At 36.7% G+C, this 18,287-nt stretch overlaps 2 protein-coding genes and 1 long non-coding RNA gene across 4 annotated transcripts; 1 reads left to right on the top strand and 2 right to left on the bottom strand.

Moving 5' to 3' along the window:
• Positions 1-8,271: 8,271 nt before the first annotated feature.
• On the bottom strand, positions 8,272-8,599 carry LOC117788133. The gene is made up of 2 exons (XR_004617728.1): positions 8,567-8,599; positions 8,272-8,390 (listed from the first exon to the last, which is right to left on the bottom strand). It is a non-coding gene; the product is annotated as an uncharacterized LOC117788133 (long non-coding RNA).
• Positions 8,600-8,932: 333 nt separating this feature from the next.
• On the top strand, positions 8,933-10,303 carry LOC117788519. Its single transcript, XM_034627303.1, has 3 exons — positions 8,933-9,422; positions 9,484-10,166; positions 10,231-10,303. Exons 1-3 carry the CDS (start codon positions 8,933-8,935, stop codon positions 10,276-10,278), a joined length of 1,221 nt encoding a protein of 406 aa, XP_034483194.1. The 3' UTR covers positions 10,279-10,303.
• Positions 10,304-11,700: 1,397 nt separating this feature from the next.
• Positions 11,701-12,667, bottom strand: LOC117787604. Of its 2 annotated transcripts, XM_034626172.1 has the most exons (2): positions 12,102-12,667; positions 11,885-12,042 (listed from the first exon to the last, which is right to left on the bottom strand). In XM_034626172.1, exons 1-2 carry the CDS (start codon positions 12,637-12,639, stop codon positions 11,978-11,980), a joined length of 603 nt encoding a protein of 200 aa, XP_034482063.1. In that variant the 5' UTR covers positions 12,640-12,667; the 3' UTR covers positions 11,885-11,977. The 2 variants fall into 2 exon arrangements, with proteins under 2 accessions (XP_034482062.1, XP_034482063.1); XM_034626171.1 differs by having other exon boundaries at positions 11,701-12,659.
• Between the last annotated feature and the right edge of the window lie 5,620 nt (positions 12,668-18,287).

The raw sequence follows: 18,287 nt of genomic DNA, 5'->3' as shown, positions 1-18,287 counted from the left end.
CCTTGTCCCCGTCCCCCATTCCATCGTCGTCCCTGTCATGCTGCCACGAGCCTGGGCACCTCCTGCGACTGTGCCCAAAAGCTCTGCGAAGCGGAAATGTCAATGCAGCGGCACTTGCACTTCCGTTGCCGTTGCCGTTGCCTACTTTTGTGCGTCGGCAGCGACGTCACCAAACTTTGCCTGCGCCTCTGTCTTTTGTTCCAGCGCGCTCAGCCTGCTGACGTTAACACAAAATGGAAACAAATGGCACCCGTCGTCATCGTCCTCGTCGTCGTTGTTGCGCTCCCTGAAGCCCACACAAAACTTCGATTATGATAAATGTATGTGTATGTAGCACACTTGCTTCAGCAGCAACCAGAAAAACTGAAGAAAAGCTCGATCAAAAGCTTCCCTGCACATGACGTCAAATGAAAGCACCAGTATAAAATTAACTATCTATAAATAACACTGTAAGTGCAGTAATGCGCCTAAGAACTATTTTTAAATAGTGTTGTAAACGAACTAAGTTAAATATTAGCGTTATATTGTATTTCTTACACATATATTTTAAAAGCTAATTTTCAGTTATTTAGATGTAGTTTACAGCTCAAATTCGATACAGCTCTCGAACATTTAAAAAACGATTATGAAATTTAAAAAAACATATATGTACTTAAAACTACAATTTTATACATATTTTGAATAAGTTAAATATGTTTAGATCTTGTACGAGTATTTAGCGATTACAAACTAATGTAATAAAAACTGTTTAGATTTTGTTTATAAATTTAATAACTATAACTTTAATTATAAATATTACTTGATACTTAAACTTTCTCTCCGTTGTTTTTACAGTTTTAACAGGGTATCAATTCCAATACAAGTTTTTTAAAATTGTCAACGTCGCTTTTTACGCGTCATCAATTTCCGTTTATTTAGTAGCCATTTGTGCGTTGTCATATAAGTACGAGTAGTTTTCTTAGATATTGACCGGCAGCTGTCTTTTGTTTGTGGGTCATAAATTTGCCAGCCTGTCCTGTAATTCCAGGGAAAGAACAATGGGGAGATGTTTCAAGTCTCGCATAAATTATGGGGCAAGGGTGCGCGCGATGGGCAGTTTATTTTATCAGCATCAGCATCAGAAAGCTCCTTGTGCAATTGCCGCATACTTAAGGTAATCTCGTAGAGCGTTGTGCTTATTTCTAATGGCCATTCATCAGCTCGTTGAATGCAAACGGCAAATAAATGGCAGTCCTGGCAATCTCAGGCAAAAGAACGGAACATAACTACGGAGAACTGAACAGAACAGAATACTGCGGACCAGGCCAAGTGACTACAATGGCCTGACCAAGCAACAATTGTCATAGAAAACTCTGTCTGTCTGACTCGAGCTGACAGTAAAAAGAGAGGAGAAAACAGGGATAGTTCAGGTCGCGGACTGTAATTGTAATTGTAGTTGCGCACTTAGCGCTATTTTACTTTAATGCGACTTTCTTTGCAATTTTCAAATGCCATTGAGTGTGCCTTTGTGTTGGATAAGTGTTTTGAAAACTATTTTCATTTGGAACAAATGCTCGTCAATATAGACGCTAACTGTACGTGTTGCTATTATACGATTTTCTAGTAAAACACTTTGAACTAATTGTGGTTAGGTGTATGCAAAACTAATTAAAAGCTACTCTAGTCTTGGCATAGCCGACATTGACCCAGTTATCTTAACAAGACATTTTATTATCTAACTTGCAAATAATAACAATAACAAAGCAGCTTTAAAAGTTTCCTGCTAGTAAATGGTAATTTTCTTTTCACATACAAAAATATTCAATTTAATAGAAAACATTTATTGTACCAGTGCACTGGTGCAGTACACTGCAGTACATAAGACAATTGAAAATTTTCAATCGTCCCTTATTATTTTAATTTATTCTATCACTCTCAATTTTTTTATTTTATTAAATTATTTTTATTTAAAAATCATATATTAAACCTTATGTTGTATGTCACAAAACTGGATATCCTAAATTTTGGGGCTAAAATATGCTTTCGTCCCTAGACTTTTACCTCGTGTAGATGTTTTTTTTTTTTTTGTGATTTATTCTATCACCCTCAAATTTCAAACTATATAAAAGCTGAACGAATACTACTTAGCAATATCTTCATAATCAAAGTTTAACCTTGAAATCGATTCAGTTTCTAAATTTTTAGAAAAAATTATTTCTATGACATAAAATTTTTTAAAAGTTTTATAAAACAATCGAATAGGTTTTAATTTCTTTGTTAACTATCGATTATTATCAAAATCAAATTTATGTCACTATCTTTGCTCTCTGTTTGAGATCAGTAAAATTTATTGGCGATTTTTTAAATCTATTAGCCACTTTTTTTGCTATCAAAAAGCTAATCTGTTTTTGTAAGATATGAGCAAATTATATGACCGTTTGAGCCAGGGCAAAGTTCTTGCAGAACTTAAAAGAAAAAATAACGGAGCGTATGTGAATGCCAAGAAAAGGCCATATGGCATTGGCCCTGGGCCAGCAGCGGCAGTAACAAGTTTAGCCACTTTTTGATGGCCATAATTCAAATTAGGACGTCAACCCGCAGCACGATGACCGAACTGACAAATAGGCCGGACAATGGAAGTCGCCTTAAAGCATGCTTTAAGTTGACCAAAATTCGGTCAACGCTTTGAGAATGAGACAATAGAAGAATCTGCGTTCAGCGGGCAGCGACAGCAACTGCGACGTCGACTGCGACTGAGACTGCGAACGGAAACGGAAGCGAGCAATGGCGAGCGCGGCCTAATGTTCGGTGGGTGTTAGTCGGGTGGGTGGCTAAATAAATGGCAGCCACTGGGCGGCGGTAACGGAAGCTTTCAATTTCAAGCTGCATTTCGCTAAAGGAGCCACGACAGCCTTCGGACTGCAGCTCAAAGCAGAAAAAGTAATTTATTTCGTATTGCGGTTTTTAACCACATTTTCCACTTTGTACAACGGCAACGACAGCCGAAAACGCCACCACCATCAGCTACCAAAGCAACCCCAGCCTGAGCTATAGCTCCATCTCCATCTCCAGCTGTAGACAAGACTCCATTCTCCATTCTCTTGCCTGGCTGTATGGCTATATAAATTTTGCTTTGCTCTGCACTGCTGCTCTGTCTGTCTCTGTATAGCTGCTCGATAAAAAAGGCTCAAATGCGGTTCCGCTTTTTCATTTGCCCTCTTTTCAGCACCAGCACATTTTCTAGCCACTTTTTGCTGCACCACCAAAAAAGAAAAGGGACAAAAAAAAATAGTATCATCGTTTAAATTGCATTTGACCCAAAAAGTATACCAAGTGCGAAATGTTTTCTACTTCGTTTTCCTTTTCGTCTCCTTTGCACCTGAATACGAAACGACAACCGGCTTTCAAGTTGAAGTTATGACCGACAAGTGTGCGAATACGACTTCCGAAAGATCTAACCCAAGTAGCATTTGCACTGTGTGTGTGTGTGTGTCTGTGTGGTTTCCGGTGCTGTCTAAGATATATTTCTTGGCCCCGCTCCAGACAAGTTATTCATTGTGTAAGCCAAGCTTAACTGTTATCCAACATTAATAGACACGAACAGACAGAGAGATTAAGAGTGAAGGAGTCAGAATTAACATGAGAATAGTCTAGGTGACAAGAGAAAAACTAGTTGGGATTATGGAACTATTCTTTGTAAGCGCACAGTCGTTATACTTAATTTAGTTATACTCTAAAGATCACTTGGAGTCAAATCTGATAATTCAATCCTATTTCCAAGTACAGCTTATACTCCACTCTAGATTTTTTCGACATAAACAAAGGCCATTCTAATCAAGTGTAAGAAAGACTAAAAGTAACAAAGGAAAACAAACAATGCACGTTATTTCTTTAGGATAATTCCATTTGGGTCTTCTATAGGAATTGTAAAAACAAAAAAGCCGGTAGACCAAAGGGAAATGAAGGGAGTTGAAGAAAAAAAACACAAAAGAAAAAACAAATGAAACGTAAATAAAAGGTCAACTAAAAAAGAACTGATTCAGGTCGACAACAAGTTAGAAGAAATTCGGTTGATTGGGGTTCTGCAATCAAGCTGTTTAATGTGCAGTTAACGCCAAGAGGTACATAGCAAAGAAACAAAAACACGGAATACAAAAACTATGCAGCAACAAATCGCAGCTTGAAGGAGAAAAGCGCAAAGCAAATTCAATTGCCACTGTCATTGTAGCTGAAAAACAAGCAAAAACAGGCAGCAGGAGCCAAGAGCCAGTTTCCTGGATACTTGACCAACCCACTTAGCTGATCGATTTCACGTTACCCCACAGACTGTCAGACGTGCTGAAGTTCATTGTTGTTGTTGTTGTTGTTGTTGTTGTTGTTGCTGGTGCTCCCTCTCAATTGCTGTTGATGACTTGACTTTCAGTCGGACCGAAGGGCTGTACAATCGCATTATGTTGCATGCAACGTGCTTTGTTGCACAGTTATTTGGCTGTGTTAGACAGATGGCTGATTGACAAATATTGCTCATACGCTGCATAATCCAATTGCAGTATAGTAAATAATGCACAAATATTTTATTAAATTTATTAAAATTTAGTAATAATATTGTATTTGTACAATTCAGTTTCTATCGACATTTTATCTGTCTACATAAATTTGTTATGCTTCACTTGACTATAAATATGTATAAATTAGTCTATATGTCTATTAATAAAAATATTTATTACGATTATATTTAAGTATAATAATCCAGCGTTTATTTGTGCTTATAAATAAAAATGTTTGCATTTCTAATAATAGTTATTTTCATTCTATCTCTAAACAAAAAGCAAATGCTAGGCATAAAATATTTTCAGTAACCGCTCAGTACAAAGAGTAGCATGGCATGCAGTGCCTGAGTACACGCCAAAAATGCGCTCTCACATATTTGCATATTAATGCAACATGTATATATGTGTAAGTGTGTCTGTTGTGTCCACGTGTGTGCGTGATGTTTGTGCAAACCCCCGACCATTTTTGTCATTGTTGCTGGACAACTTTGTGCCGCCACTCGTGCAGACAGTTCAAACATTTACATACAAAACAAAAAGCAAAAACCAAAACACCCAAAAACCCAAAAAGGAAAAGCCAGTATAGAAGAAGAGACAGAATAGACTAACGTGAAAAGCAACTAACATTCATATAATGGCACTGCGTATACGTGATTTTTAAAGACAACTTTTATTAAAGATTTTGCTAAAATTGGTTTTAATTTTATGACAATTTAAGTTCTTACAAGAATCTCTCGATAGTTCTATATACAAACAATTATTAATATAATAAGACATTTTGTTATTTAAACTCACACATTAGCTTGAAATATTGAATGTGAGTAAAAACATCAAATGATGTTATAAAAAAACAACTTATTTAAAATAGGCTCATTGTAGCGAGGTTTAACTGTTAAACGAGTATGTTGGTTTGTGTCTCTTTTGGCATAACCCTTTGTAAATTCTTAAATTTTTGCAAGTCTGTATTCGCCTAGTATGCTACTTGTGTGTGTTTTTGTGTGTTGAGAGTGTGTTTTTGTGTAAATTAACCTTTCACCTTTCTTAGCCGATTGCCATGTGTGAGTGTGAAAAGTAATATCCATTAGGAAACTTACTAAGAAACTATTTCCAAATGATTCAATGGACTTTTCAGGTGAATTGGAATATCCCACTGCCTTAATTTTTATATAAGTGAAGAATGACAGGAGTTGAGTTCTACAGTAAAGATGAGTTTGAGATTGCTCTGAAAGATTCGGAAGTTAACAGCTGCTTAAGATCGCTTCGGATGATGCCATGGGACATTTTCAGTTGCCTTTTATTCACCTGAAACTTTTCTATTTTAATACTCCCTATGCTTTATTGTAAAGGCTAACTAGATAAGTATTAATTATTTAAAATTTAAACTCTGATAATCAAAACATCTATGATTGACATAACTAATTGTCCCAGCTGAAAATAATTAGAAGTTATTTTGTTTGCATATGTTGAGCTCTGTATTACCTAGTTGATGATTGAAAATTTAGTTTTTCGATTTACACATATCGTTTTTTTTTTTGTTTAAATGTAACACAGTTAAACTTAATGATCGACCACGATCATTATACATCAGAGTTGATTGAAGGGTAAATTATCGCCGCATTCTTATTTGTATAAATATTAAAAGTATCTAATATGTGGTTATTTTTTTCATCCTTCGGATTTCCCTTGACCCTTTGGTAATATGCAAACTCTGTTGAAATCTCTAGACAGTAAACGTTAACCTATGCAAACATCCCTAGCAACCAAACAACTAAAACAAAAGAAGACACTAAATGCAATAAAAAATCCAAAGGACAGTGACCATTTGGATATGCATAGAATTAAAGGTCAGATGATTCACGTAATTTAAACAGTAAACAATTGAAGCTAGATGTTGTTTACATATTTTTTCATTATTTTATGTTCCATTCAATCAGAGCAGTGCACGTGTTTGATAAGCAATCAGTATAAAAAACGTTGAAAGAGCAAACTAATTAAAATTTAAGCCACACTTTAACACCATCTGGGCCATAACTCATCCTTAATGCAACACGGTAAATTCACTTGCATTGGCTTTGTTCAATTTATGACCGTAATAAAAGCAATGACAATAATTCTAATTTCCCGTTCAACTGATAAAGGCAACAACAACAGCAACGGCAATAAAGTCAAGTTCTACCCAACGAACAACATCAACAACAACAACAGACAATGCTTAAGTTTAAACTCAGATTCAAGCTGCTCAATTTTTAGCGCTACGAATGGCATCATAAATTTCAGGGAATACAATCATTTTTTGGCAAATCAATTGTTGTGTTCGTGTGTGTGTGACACATTTGTATTTATCTGTTGAATAATAATTTTATTTGACAATTCCAACCAAATGTTGCCATAAATTATGCATGATTTAGTCTTAAAAGTCCTACAATATTTGTAGTTCAATGAAGTATTCATAAAATGTAGCAAAGCAAATTAAAATATGTACTTATAATTCAATAAACAGCAATAAGTATGTTATGTGGGCGTTAAGTAGATACCCTATGAGAAGCTCAGATTAGGATTTATTCTGGTTTTAATGTACTATCCTCTTCTAACAACTGGAATATCAACAAGTATAAGGCTGGCTTCATATTCTTTTTACAAACTCAAAAATACGAATATCAATGGACAAGCTTATCGGTGTCTTTTCAATAAATCTTATGAAAATAACAATAACTATTATGACGTCAGAATACATTGCAGTAAACAAGAAACTTGATGCCAGGCAACTAACAAAGATTCCTTGGGGAACCTTATTGTAAACAATTTTTTTTATTATCGACCTATAATATATTGTGTGATATTGGTATTGTTGTACATAAGTGAACACTACATTTATTGTTGTTGTTTATGCTTAAAGCTTCCACTTCCACAGCAATTTATCATTAACGGCAAAGTGTTAATGTTCTTGTACAGCAAATATAATCAAAGTCTTTGGAAGCTTGTTTACTATGTGCAAAGAAACCAATCAACACACTAACAAGCTATTTATTACCTGTCTGGTAACTATCCTAGCTAATTGACTATGTTTTTCATCAAGCTGTCTGATACATAATGAACTAGTATAATTCGATTTGCATTGAGAAGCAGTTAAGGATTCAACAGTGTCTGCTCGCATATTAGAACTAATGCAACTAAAACTTGACAAATATTATAAAGTTAATTTAAATTGTTCAAATAACTACAATCAATACTTTATTCTGTGTAATAAATAAACACTTTTCAAATTAAAACTCTTAAATATTTAGAAATGTATTTTAAGACTAACTGTTTACATTTAAAAGCTATCACTGTTAGTCTAAGCGATGTATGTACATATGTTTGTATTTTTGTGAGTACATATTCATATATCGCTCGGGGTCAGAAAATTCTACATGATTTTGTCAATTTACCAAGTAATTTTAAAGCTTCGATATCATTAGAAAGTCAATTTAAATGAAAATTTAGACAAGCTCTTGAATCTCTTAGCATGTGTGTGTTTCTGCATAAACTAACATGTTAATCACTTTTTGAATAAATTGAAATTGTTATTGCTCCTAGTCAATTTGAGACTTCACTTTAACTCCAGCATTTTCAGTATAGTTTTTACCCTTGATAGTAGCATGATTGTTTCGGCTAATCCCAAAGCGATCCAAGTGAGTTGGTAGTGAGCTTTCCCATGCCGCAGACTTCAAGTGCTGCAGTTACAGACTCTTGGAAGCTTTTCTTTTTATTTGTTCATCCTCTTGCCGCTCACATTGTCAGGAAAAATGACAGTTTGGATGGCCAACGTATATCACAAAGGCACATGGACATATTCTGTGTTAAGCTTGTGGGTACAAAAAACTGCAGTCAGCCAGAGTAGACAATACGAGTATAAGAACGGAATAAAGAAGTGAAATGGATGGGTGGTTGGGTGTGGTATTATTGCTGTGCATTTGTCAAGCACTGGCATCGTTTTTCTCCCATTCACATTTATCCTGCCCAAAGATTTTACTGATATCGTAAAAGTAAAAACTTACCCACTGCTATAGTTATTTACAAAAAATAAAAATAGCTTGAATTTATCGATTGCACCATCGATTAAGACCGACGTCCTTAGCTTTGACTTGCGTTGTACAGCACTGTTCCATGTGTACTTTATATAAATTGACTGGAAATGTAAATATTGTCAATAATAACTTGATAATAAGTAAAGATAATTGTATAGCATTAAGAAAATATCGATGTTTAATTGAATCTTTACAAACTTCTACAGTGATTCACACATATCGATTGTATGTCAAGTTGACAATTATCGATAAGAGCGTCCGATCTTAGCGTTTATTGCACTGCACAGCACTGGTCATGTACAAATATTATAACTTTACGAAATGTCGTGTGCAAGCATGAGCGAAAATCTAAATATTCTCGATGTCAACCTGGAGAAATTGGAGCCAATTGTTGAGCATGAAGTAAATATCGAGGATCAGTTGAATCTGGTAGTTAACCATGCTAATTCAGATGTCATCAATCACAAGCCTGACTTATTTAAAACCATTTGTCAGCAAGCAGCCAAAAAGGACAAGCCTGCTGATTGGCGTTGTGTTTTGGAATGTTGTGGCAAGAGCATAAACCACATCTATGACGGTGGTTATTGTATGACCGCTGAGACTTTCGCGCTTGCTCAAAAATTCTGCCCTGAGTTAAAGACCATCAATATTTCTTTAACTCGCGACAATCTTCAATATGTACAGTCCTACTTACCGCAATGGAAAGAGCTCGAGGAAGTTGAACTGAGAGGTCCGGCGTTTATCGAATCTCTGCTTTGGTCTCTTTCCAAATTGCCAAATTTGCAGAAACTAAGTCTCTGGGATTTTGACTGTGAAACATCTGGATGTAAGTAGATTAGCAAAAATAAAGAATATATTATAAGCTTATCTTAAAAATGTTCCTTAAGGTATCGCGTTAAATTTTTTAACGCAGCTGAAGCACTTGGAGATCAGCCATTTAGAGTCTGGTTTTCCACGAAAGATCTCGACACTGCTAAGAAATCTAATCAGCTTAAATGTATATACGAATGCCGATAAAGAAACCTGTTGTGAACTGGCAGAATATTGTTCCAAATTGGAGAATTTGTACTTGTACGATCACAAGGAAAATGAGTCTTGGAGCATTGATTATTTTAACAATCTAAAGTGTTTGGAAGTCCATGATCAGAATGCTAGTGCATTTTTTCTGCTAAACTCATTGGACCAGAGATATAATTATCAACTGCAAAAGCTGATAATACCCGGAAAATGCATCTATCAGAAGGAAGCAATGCGCATCGCTAAACTGAAAGCTTTAAAATCACTATCCTGTGTTCTTCCCGACGTGCGTTGCCTTAAGTATTTTATTTATTTGCGATTGGAGGAGTTGTCACTCTATAATTGTTGCAATTTAAAAAACGATCATTTGTTGTTTACAATGCATGAGTGCAAGACACTGCGATCACTTAAAATTACACTCTGCACCATGATCACACCACACTTTATTAAAGATGCACTTGAGATCTTATTCCGAAACGGAGTTAAACCACAAAATCCATTCGAGCTTATGATAAGGGGTTCAGGCATGAGTACTTCAGATGTCGACAAGATGGTAAGATTTCTAAATAACAGTCAGAGGATACATAATATATATATTTTTTTTATTTTAATTTTAGTTGTCTTCGCATCCACATTCCAGCTTGTTGAATCTGACATTGAATTAAAATGATCATTTATGATAAAAATTAAGTTTATTTGTAATTTCTGTCTCTCAAGTAAATCACACTCGATACAGTCTATCATTTGAATAAATGGTTTAAAGGCATTTGAAACACAAACAGTTGACATTTGGTGAAATAGTTCAGATTTGTGGGAGAGTATTGGCATTGGTAGTGGTTGCATTCTTAGTCAACCACGAATTACATTGAATAGCTGAATTGAAAGGCATAATTCAACTGTGAGCAAGCTGCCTACCACACAAATGAAACCACTTACTCTACCCCCATCCAATGGCCGCACTTCATCATTTGCGGGTGCAATGCTGTACTATTTCTCATGATTAAAATTGCATGTGTGGCAAGTGGTTGGGTTGCACTCTCGTAGATGGGTGGTGCAAGCGCAGTTGAAATGCGCAACAATTGGCGAGCCTTGCAGGGACTCGACCCAACCGCATACCCATATAATATACGAACTAAGCGGTTTGTGATTTGCCATTGCCTGCTCTTAGGCATTCAAGCAAATTGTAATACAATTAGCGTCATTTACATGGTATGCTTTATGCTTGCATGCGTATGCAACTGTGTGTGTGTGTGTGTGTGTGGATTTGTGTATAAAGCAGCTTAGTCTGCACACCTTGCGGCAGGTAGGAAGGTACAGCTTCCGCTTTGGCCTCATCTTGGGGCGATTTACGAGTATGTTCCTCCTGCTTTTCAATCATCTGTCGGCTTATTTAATAATTATGTGCTGAGCACTTAAATTGCACAAGAGCTTCTCTCATATCCAAATTCCACACATGGTTACTTGCCACAAATATTCAAACTCTGGCTTTAATTTTATGTACACATACAGTCTGTTCAATGTCAAAAATTTCAATTGCAATTCATAAGCCAAAAATCAAAAATTTATCAATTAGCAAATGAAAAACATTTGTAGATTAAAGTCAGGAATATGTATTTACTCAAGTTTCTAATTAAGCTTTTGCATAAATAAAGACAATAACCTTTTCTTTAAGGATTTGCTAATATCCCTACTAAAAATTATTCCATTCTCATTACTATACAAATATATATAGATAACAAAGTGTCATTGGAAACTTCTTTAATTCCGAAACCAACATTTTGAATTTACCTATGAAAATATAATATTAAAATAAATACAAAACAAACTTGGTCTATTTCAAATTGAGCAATCAATTAAATCCACAAAATTAAGCTGTACTTCGTGCAGCTCTCTCCTAGTGAGATCTGCAGCATATTTGGATTAGTTGAATAAACAAATAGCTAGCTGCAATTAGTGGTCAAACGAATTTGCCAAATACTTTTATGATAATTGTGCAATAAATCTAAAAACTATAATGAATATGTTTAAAATGTTTGCACAACTATTGCTTTATTTTAGACAATCACACATTTAAATTTTCAGGAAAATTGTCATGAAGTTGTTAAAAAAAAACATTCAAATAATATTTAAAAGGACTCTATAGATTACATGCACGTGGTTGTCTTGGAAAAGGGCCTCTTGATGAGTGAAACCTTTCCATTTACAGTGCGATGCACTGTACCCTTGGTGTGAGGCATTTTAGTGTATAGATCCTTTTCCTGCACGATGGGCTTCAATGGATTCTCGTAAATTATGAGTTCCATGGGAATGCCGCGTTTCTTGTTGTTGTCTGTGTTGGAACTTGGCCTGCCGATGCTCATGAGTTCAAGGATCTCCGAGTCGCGCAGTAGAAAATAGTTGTCCTCGTCGGGCATAAAGTCGCTGGGATTCTGGCAGATGGTAAAATCCCGCACAGTACGAATGACACTGCGAGAGCTATGATACTCACGATCATAGGCTGTTAGCGTGTAGTATAACTTGCGGGTTGTATTGGGTGCCACCAACCAGAAGACATAGATGCCAGCTTTGTTGCCATTCTTCGAGGTGAGTTCGTTTTTCAGCTGCTTGTCCTTGATCTGAGAAAACCAGCTGGTACGGCAGACCATCATCATAATCGGTAGAAAATTATCATATTTATGTTGACTGTTTATTAGCCCGGCATTCGGCAGGCTCAAATAGCTGAGGGCCGGCTGACTATCCGGCTGATTCTTCACTCCCCCGTAGCAGAGCGTGACCATGCAACAATTATTATATTCAAAGTGTTTGGGATCAAAGTGTAACAACAGCGGCATATGGTCATATATCTCCGAGTTCGTGTTCTCATAAGCATGTGCATGCTTGTCCAGCATGTGCATCATTAAATTGGATGGGAAGACAGTTTCACCGCATTTTTCCACAGGACAACGGGCGGGCATCCGGGATAATTGTCGCACGGCTTCGTCGGCCTTAATTTCCAACTGATCTTTCTCGTCTATTGTCATTGCCATATTATAAATATATTAACTAATAAATTTTATTAAATATACTTTTTGTCAAGATTAAAACTGTATAAACTTTTGTTCAGTTTGACAACTGTTTAGTGTAGGTAAAGTATTCGCCTGTCGGACAGATTAAACGAGGCCAGCTTTCTAGAAATCTTTAGTATTTAAAAAATAAAGAGTTCCATTTCAGTTAGAGTTAAGTTTTAAAGTGTTTTTCGTGTCATTTGCAACTAAAACTCTGCAGTTGTTTAGCCTTGTGGCACGTTAATCCTTTGCTGCAGCAAGTAGCATATGTATTCGGAGACACAGCTGTTCTGAGGCAGCTCTAAAGCGACCAAATTGCAGTTTGCTTTCAACATAGAGCCTGTCACAGAAGGCGATGCGGTGCGGCATAAAAACTGCCAAGTGTGTGTGTGTGGCGTGTGTGTGGTGTGTGGAGAGATAAACAAAAACGGAATTAGTCGACAAAAGCCCAAAAGCAAAGTGCCAAAATATTTTTATTTTTTTTCGCACACTTTGCAGAATACACCAAAAGCCACAAAACTTCAAATGGCCAAGGCCTTAAGCCAGCTGCTTTTCAATGAAGCGGGGTTTTCTGCAGTTTTTTTCAAGTAGAAAATGCCTAAATTGCATACAAAGTCTTGCACATCTATATACATCCATAGTTGATTATCTAATTTTGCCAAGTTACTGATCATAATCACTTGTCAAAGAGCTATTGATAATGATTGAATTTAATTTCCGATAGTAAACGTATTTAAGATGCATCCAAAAAATGCTAAGTGAAACCATCTTGTGTCCCATTTTATTTGTTATTGTTGCCAGGTAGCTGCCACCACGTAACCACAATTGGGCTCACAAAGTTTCCGTTTGCGTTTATGCAAATCGGCATAAACTAATTTTGGGTTGGATGACAGCCGCAAATTAATTCAAATTGAGTGATCACCGCAAGGCAAACAACTGCAGCAAGTTGGTCGAGGACCGCACCACTAGTAGTCATGATTTTTGGCCAGGCCAAATCCCTGCGGCGTGGACACAGACAGAGTGTTGGGTTAAGGAGGGGGGGAAAGCCTCTAATATATGGCACAATATATATTCCATAATATATGCAGCCTTATTACACACTCAGTACTGCAGTTGCAGGCACTCGAATGAAATCGCATGCACAGGCACTGTATATCAGTGGGCTTGGGTCAGCTGGTGAGAGTTCAGCAGGTCAATCGAGGTCAACTAGCATTGTGGAGCAATCTTAAATTTCTATTGCATGTTGCCAGCACAATTAATGTGTGTCACTGACAAATATATGACTTAACATTTGTTGAAATTAAAAATAATGCATAACATTTAATCACACAACTTGGCAACGTTTGTGAGGCATTTTAATTCTCTGATACCAAAATGAAGTGTGTGTGTCATCAGGAGTCAAGTGTGGATATTGTACAGCTGCTAGTCAGGGCATGTCATCGACAGGACATCGAAGGAAGACACAAAACAGAGACATCTTACAGGCACAGGTAACCATTTGTCAAGCTCTCTACGAGTACATCTACATCGTGGTTGTGTGCTGTCTGTAACTGGTCTGGTTTTTGTCTGCAATTTGTGTCACGCACAACTTGAGAGTCAGTTGCTGTTTCGCCTTGGACCATGTGTCATAAGCAGCTGACCGATAATCAGTCAAACTGTTGAGAGCATTGTAGCCAAATGACGTTGACTCTATGTCTATTGTATGCCTGTGCTTGCTACTTGGTTTGTCACGTAGCCGAATCTGTCATTTTTGTTTGATTTATTTACCTTGGCTTGCTGCTAACTGTTCACTGTTCACTGTTCACTGCCATATCTGTGTGTGGCGACATCAACCACAAGTTTCCAGTCACTAGTCTCTTGTTGGGATTTGGTTAACAACATCAGATGTGGCCATGCTTCAGTCAGCTTCAGTTAACGCCACGCATGCCAAATACCTAAACGTCATGACTAGCTAACTGACTGCTCAGTCCAGTTGAGTTAGTGTTTTCCTACTTTTTTTATTTTTGTTTTTCCCACTGTCTTGGTTATCAACTGGCGTCCATGTGTGCCGTTGTGCGGTTTGCGTTGTCCACACGGTGGCGCACTTGGCGTATGCGTAACGTCTATTTGTTATGCTGTTTGGTGCTGCACGCAAATCCAATTTGTTCATCAGACCTCACTTTCTGCTTGTTTAGGGCATCATCCGTCCAATTTCTCTCATCAGCAGCTTTAATTTGGCATTTTCTGTATTTATTTTGAAAGCCCCTTTAGGCAAATTAAGCTTAGGTTAAGCTCAGCCGGAAATGCTTATTAAGTCAAGTCAAGTCAAGTTAGAAGTGGCAGAACCAACGCTCCTTCCGAGTAATAAATCTGATAAATTTAATATTTTTTTTTTATAAGATCTAAATTGTTGTATTTCCATTTGACAGTTTTTTGTATTGTTTTAAGATGCTACCAAAAAAAGTTCTTAATCAAGTTGTTTTATGTTTGATCAAAATGATTTTCATGTAAATTAGACGCAAGTTTTGACAATGTTCGTTTGAAATTAATTTTATAGTAGCTTGTCGACTGCATAATTTGTATGAAAATTAAGTATACGCCATGTGTCGCCTGCCGCGTTGGCCATTTGCATTCCTGCTTATGGCAATTCTGGCCACTGTTGTCCTTCGCTGATTGCAACAACAAATTGCAAAGTTATTAAGTTTATTAAAAAGAACAGAAGCAGCAACAGCAGCTACAAAGACATCACTGCGAAAAAGTAGAAAGCCAACGTAAATTCTATTTTGTTGTGCGCTTAACTTGTGCTTTTTGCCACTTCGACCATCGCTGTTGATGTTGTATATGTTGTTGTTATTGCTGTTGCAATTCTGCATAATTTACTTGAAGCATTTTGCAAACAATGCAAACAGCAGTCCCCTCTCCCCTCCTCACCCCTCCTCGTATCTTGTTCCTTGCTCAGTTGCCAGTTGCAAGTTGCAAGTTCTCTCTGTATCAACTAACGTCCAAGCTGCAAGTTGCAAGTTTTTCGCTGATTCTCGTTAATGTTTGGGCCAGTTTTTCAGTTGCTCGTCCTAGTTATTCATTACCAAAACTGGACTCCATCAGCATCCTCAGTTTTCTTCCTCCATGTCATTGTCACTGGCGACTTGCAGTCTTTTTGTCTCGTTATGAGTTTTGCCTATTGTTCTTCATTTCCAAGTATTTTCTTTAACTTTTGACGAGGCATCAAAACTTGTTTGTATTGTTTGTTTTCAAATGATTTTTAATGACAATTGTTTCTAATTTTCTTGTTCAGTTTTGTTTTTTTTTCGGTCTAAATATATGAAATCGTTCAACGACTATTTCCATGTTATTACTTCACTTGACTTTCCACATTTTCCATTTCTCAAATATACTGCAAACTCAGCGAAATCTCATTGAGATTTCAGTATGTGCTTGTTTTACATTCCGTAAATTTGCAGGTCTTGGAAACTTGGTCCAGGATTTCATATCCAATTTGTGTAGCTGCATAAATGCTGAGCCTGTTGCAGAGCTGCTTTCCTTTGGCTTAGTGTTATGAAAGATGGCCAGAACCCAGGTAAATTTCTGCGCACAATTTCTGCATTAGTCTACATTAAAAATTTATTTGCTTTGAGTAGATTACACGCATACAGCGTGATGTTCAGAGAGAGACAGAAAAAGAGGCAGACATAGTGATAGAATGAGACAGAGTGGTAGCAAGAGAAGAATAACTGACTTCGAAAGTTTTCCCACGCAAAGGAAACAAGTAAAAGAAGAATAAAAAATACTACCCGAGAGCACAAATGAGCTGCCTGCCTGCAAATGAAGTGCAGCTGCCAGTTTCACTTTGGCTATCGGGGAGAAAGCCATCAACTTTAACTGCGCTTTAAGTTTTGCATTAAAAGTCGCTTCCTTGGGTTCTCAGCCCAGTTGCTGGCGGACTTAATGATGCCTAGTAGGCAGTTCACTGTTAATCACCAGCGGCTACCACAACAGTTGCATCCAGTTTCACCATTTGCAGCATTGCAACATGTTTCCCATTCCCATTCCCATTCAACGCTCAACAGCTGCCTGCCCAGGTAAGCCCAAGAGTTATTGCGTCCTGGTGACTCCTCGAGCACTCAGGTATGTGTTAAATTCTGTGTGAAAATTATTGTTCGAAAGGCAGATGTGAAGAGGTAAATGGAGAGAGGCGAGGATTTGGGGGTTACATATGGCACACAAATGATTCAATGCCCGGCAATATAGTCGTATATTTACACTTGTTTTATGGCATTCAGCAAATGCAAATTATTATTTATATTCGTGCATATATGATTTTTTATTTTATTTTCGTTGTATTTAATGAAAACTAGGAGGCTCCGCCCCATGCTCGCTTCGCTTGCGTAGCTACAGTCGAGCATACTCGACTGTCGGAGACCCCGTACTTACTATGGAAAAAGCAAAGACTGTTAAAAATTCAAAAATATTTAGCTCACTCGACGGCCTTGCAGAGCGCGGTGTTACTTTTTGGACTACTTGCTCCAATGGCAGCTATATGATACTTACCAATTTGAACTGGTAAGGATGTATAAGAACAGCTTAAAAGCATATTTTATCAGTTTGGTTACAATATCTCAACAATGGGCCCAACTGTGGCCTCAGTGAGTCGAAAATCTTAAAACAAAAAAGTTTTTTAAGCTAAGCCTTGATTTTCGATCATATGATATAGTGGTCCGATCCAATTTGCATATGAAATTTTCTATGTCGATTTTGATCTGATTGCAATATAGGAGAACCTACACACCAGATCTAGGTTTTCATACAGGCAAACGGACATCGCTATATCGACTCGGCTTTTGATGCTGATCAAGAATATATATTATTTAGAGGGTCTGCCACGACTTTTTCTGCCTCTTACGCACATATTCTTTAAAACAAACTTAATTGACCCCCGTACTTTTTTTAAGTACAGGGTCTAATTACAATAGAAAATCACATAGTTTTCAATTGAATATGAACCATTTTCAACCCAATCAACTATAATAATACAAAAATGTTTAAAAACAATTTATATTTGCCATATTCAAACTGCCTCAACTTAAAGGACTCGTACCATTTTAAATTCTTTGTTTATTGGAGTGCCTGCTTTTATTTAAACTATTATAATTAATAATAAATACCAGTTGCATGAGCTCCAACTAGTCAAATTACAACTAATTGTCCTCAGTTTACAGCTGCTAACCAATAATATGCAGCTTAATACTTTATCATGTGGCAGTTTTTGTGTCAAATCTTATTTACGGCTTCGAAATGTTCTACTTTAAGAGGACAAACAGCCGAAACTGAGTGCAATAATTGCTCAAGGCACTGTAAACCTATTTATTTATTTATTTTGCATTTTAATTAAAACCAACAGCATTTGCATCACCTTCTAAATCAAATTTGAATTGCGGCTGGTCTAATATAGGGGACAGGTGTTTTGGGTTTTGAAAATGAAATTGATATTTCGTAGGCTCTTCTGCGGCATGAATAATAATCTAATAAATTACGTAAATTATAAATTAAACCAATGCTTCGATACGAAGCAGAAGACATTAACTTAAGATAACTTCAATTAGCTTAAATGTGATTGGCAAATTTCTAAGCAGCCCTCGCAGCTGTATAACAAT

This window comes from Drosophila innubila (genome assembly GCF_004354385.1).
Source record: "Drosophila innubila isolate TH190305 chromosome 3L unlocalized genomic scaffold, UK_Dinn_1.0 0_D_3L, whole genome shotgun sequence".
In the NCBI taxonomy this organism is placed as follows: Eukaryota; Metazoa; Arthropoda; class Insecta; order Diptera; family Drosophilidae; genus Drosophila; species Drosophila innubila.
The sequence above is the reverse complement of the archived record's forward strand: the minus strand, read 5'-3'. Positions and strand labels throughout refer to the sequence as shown.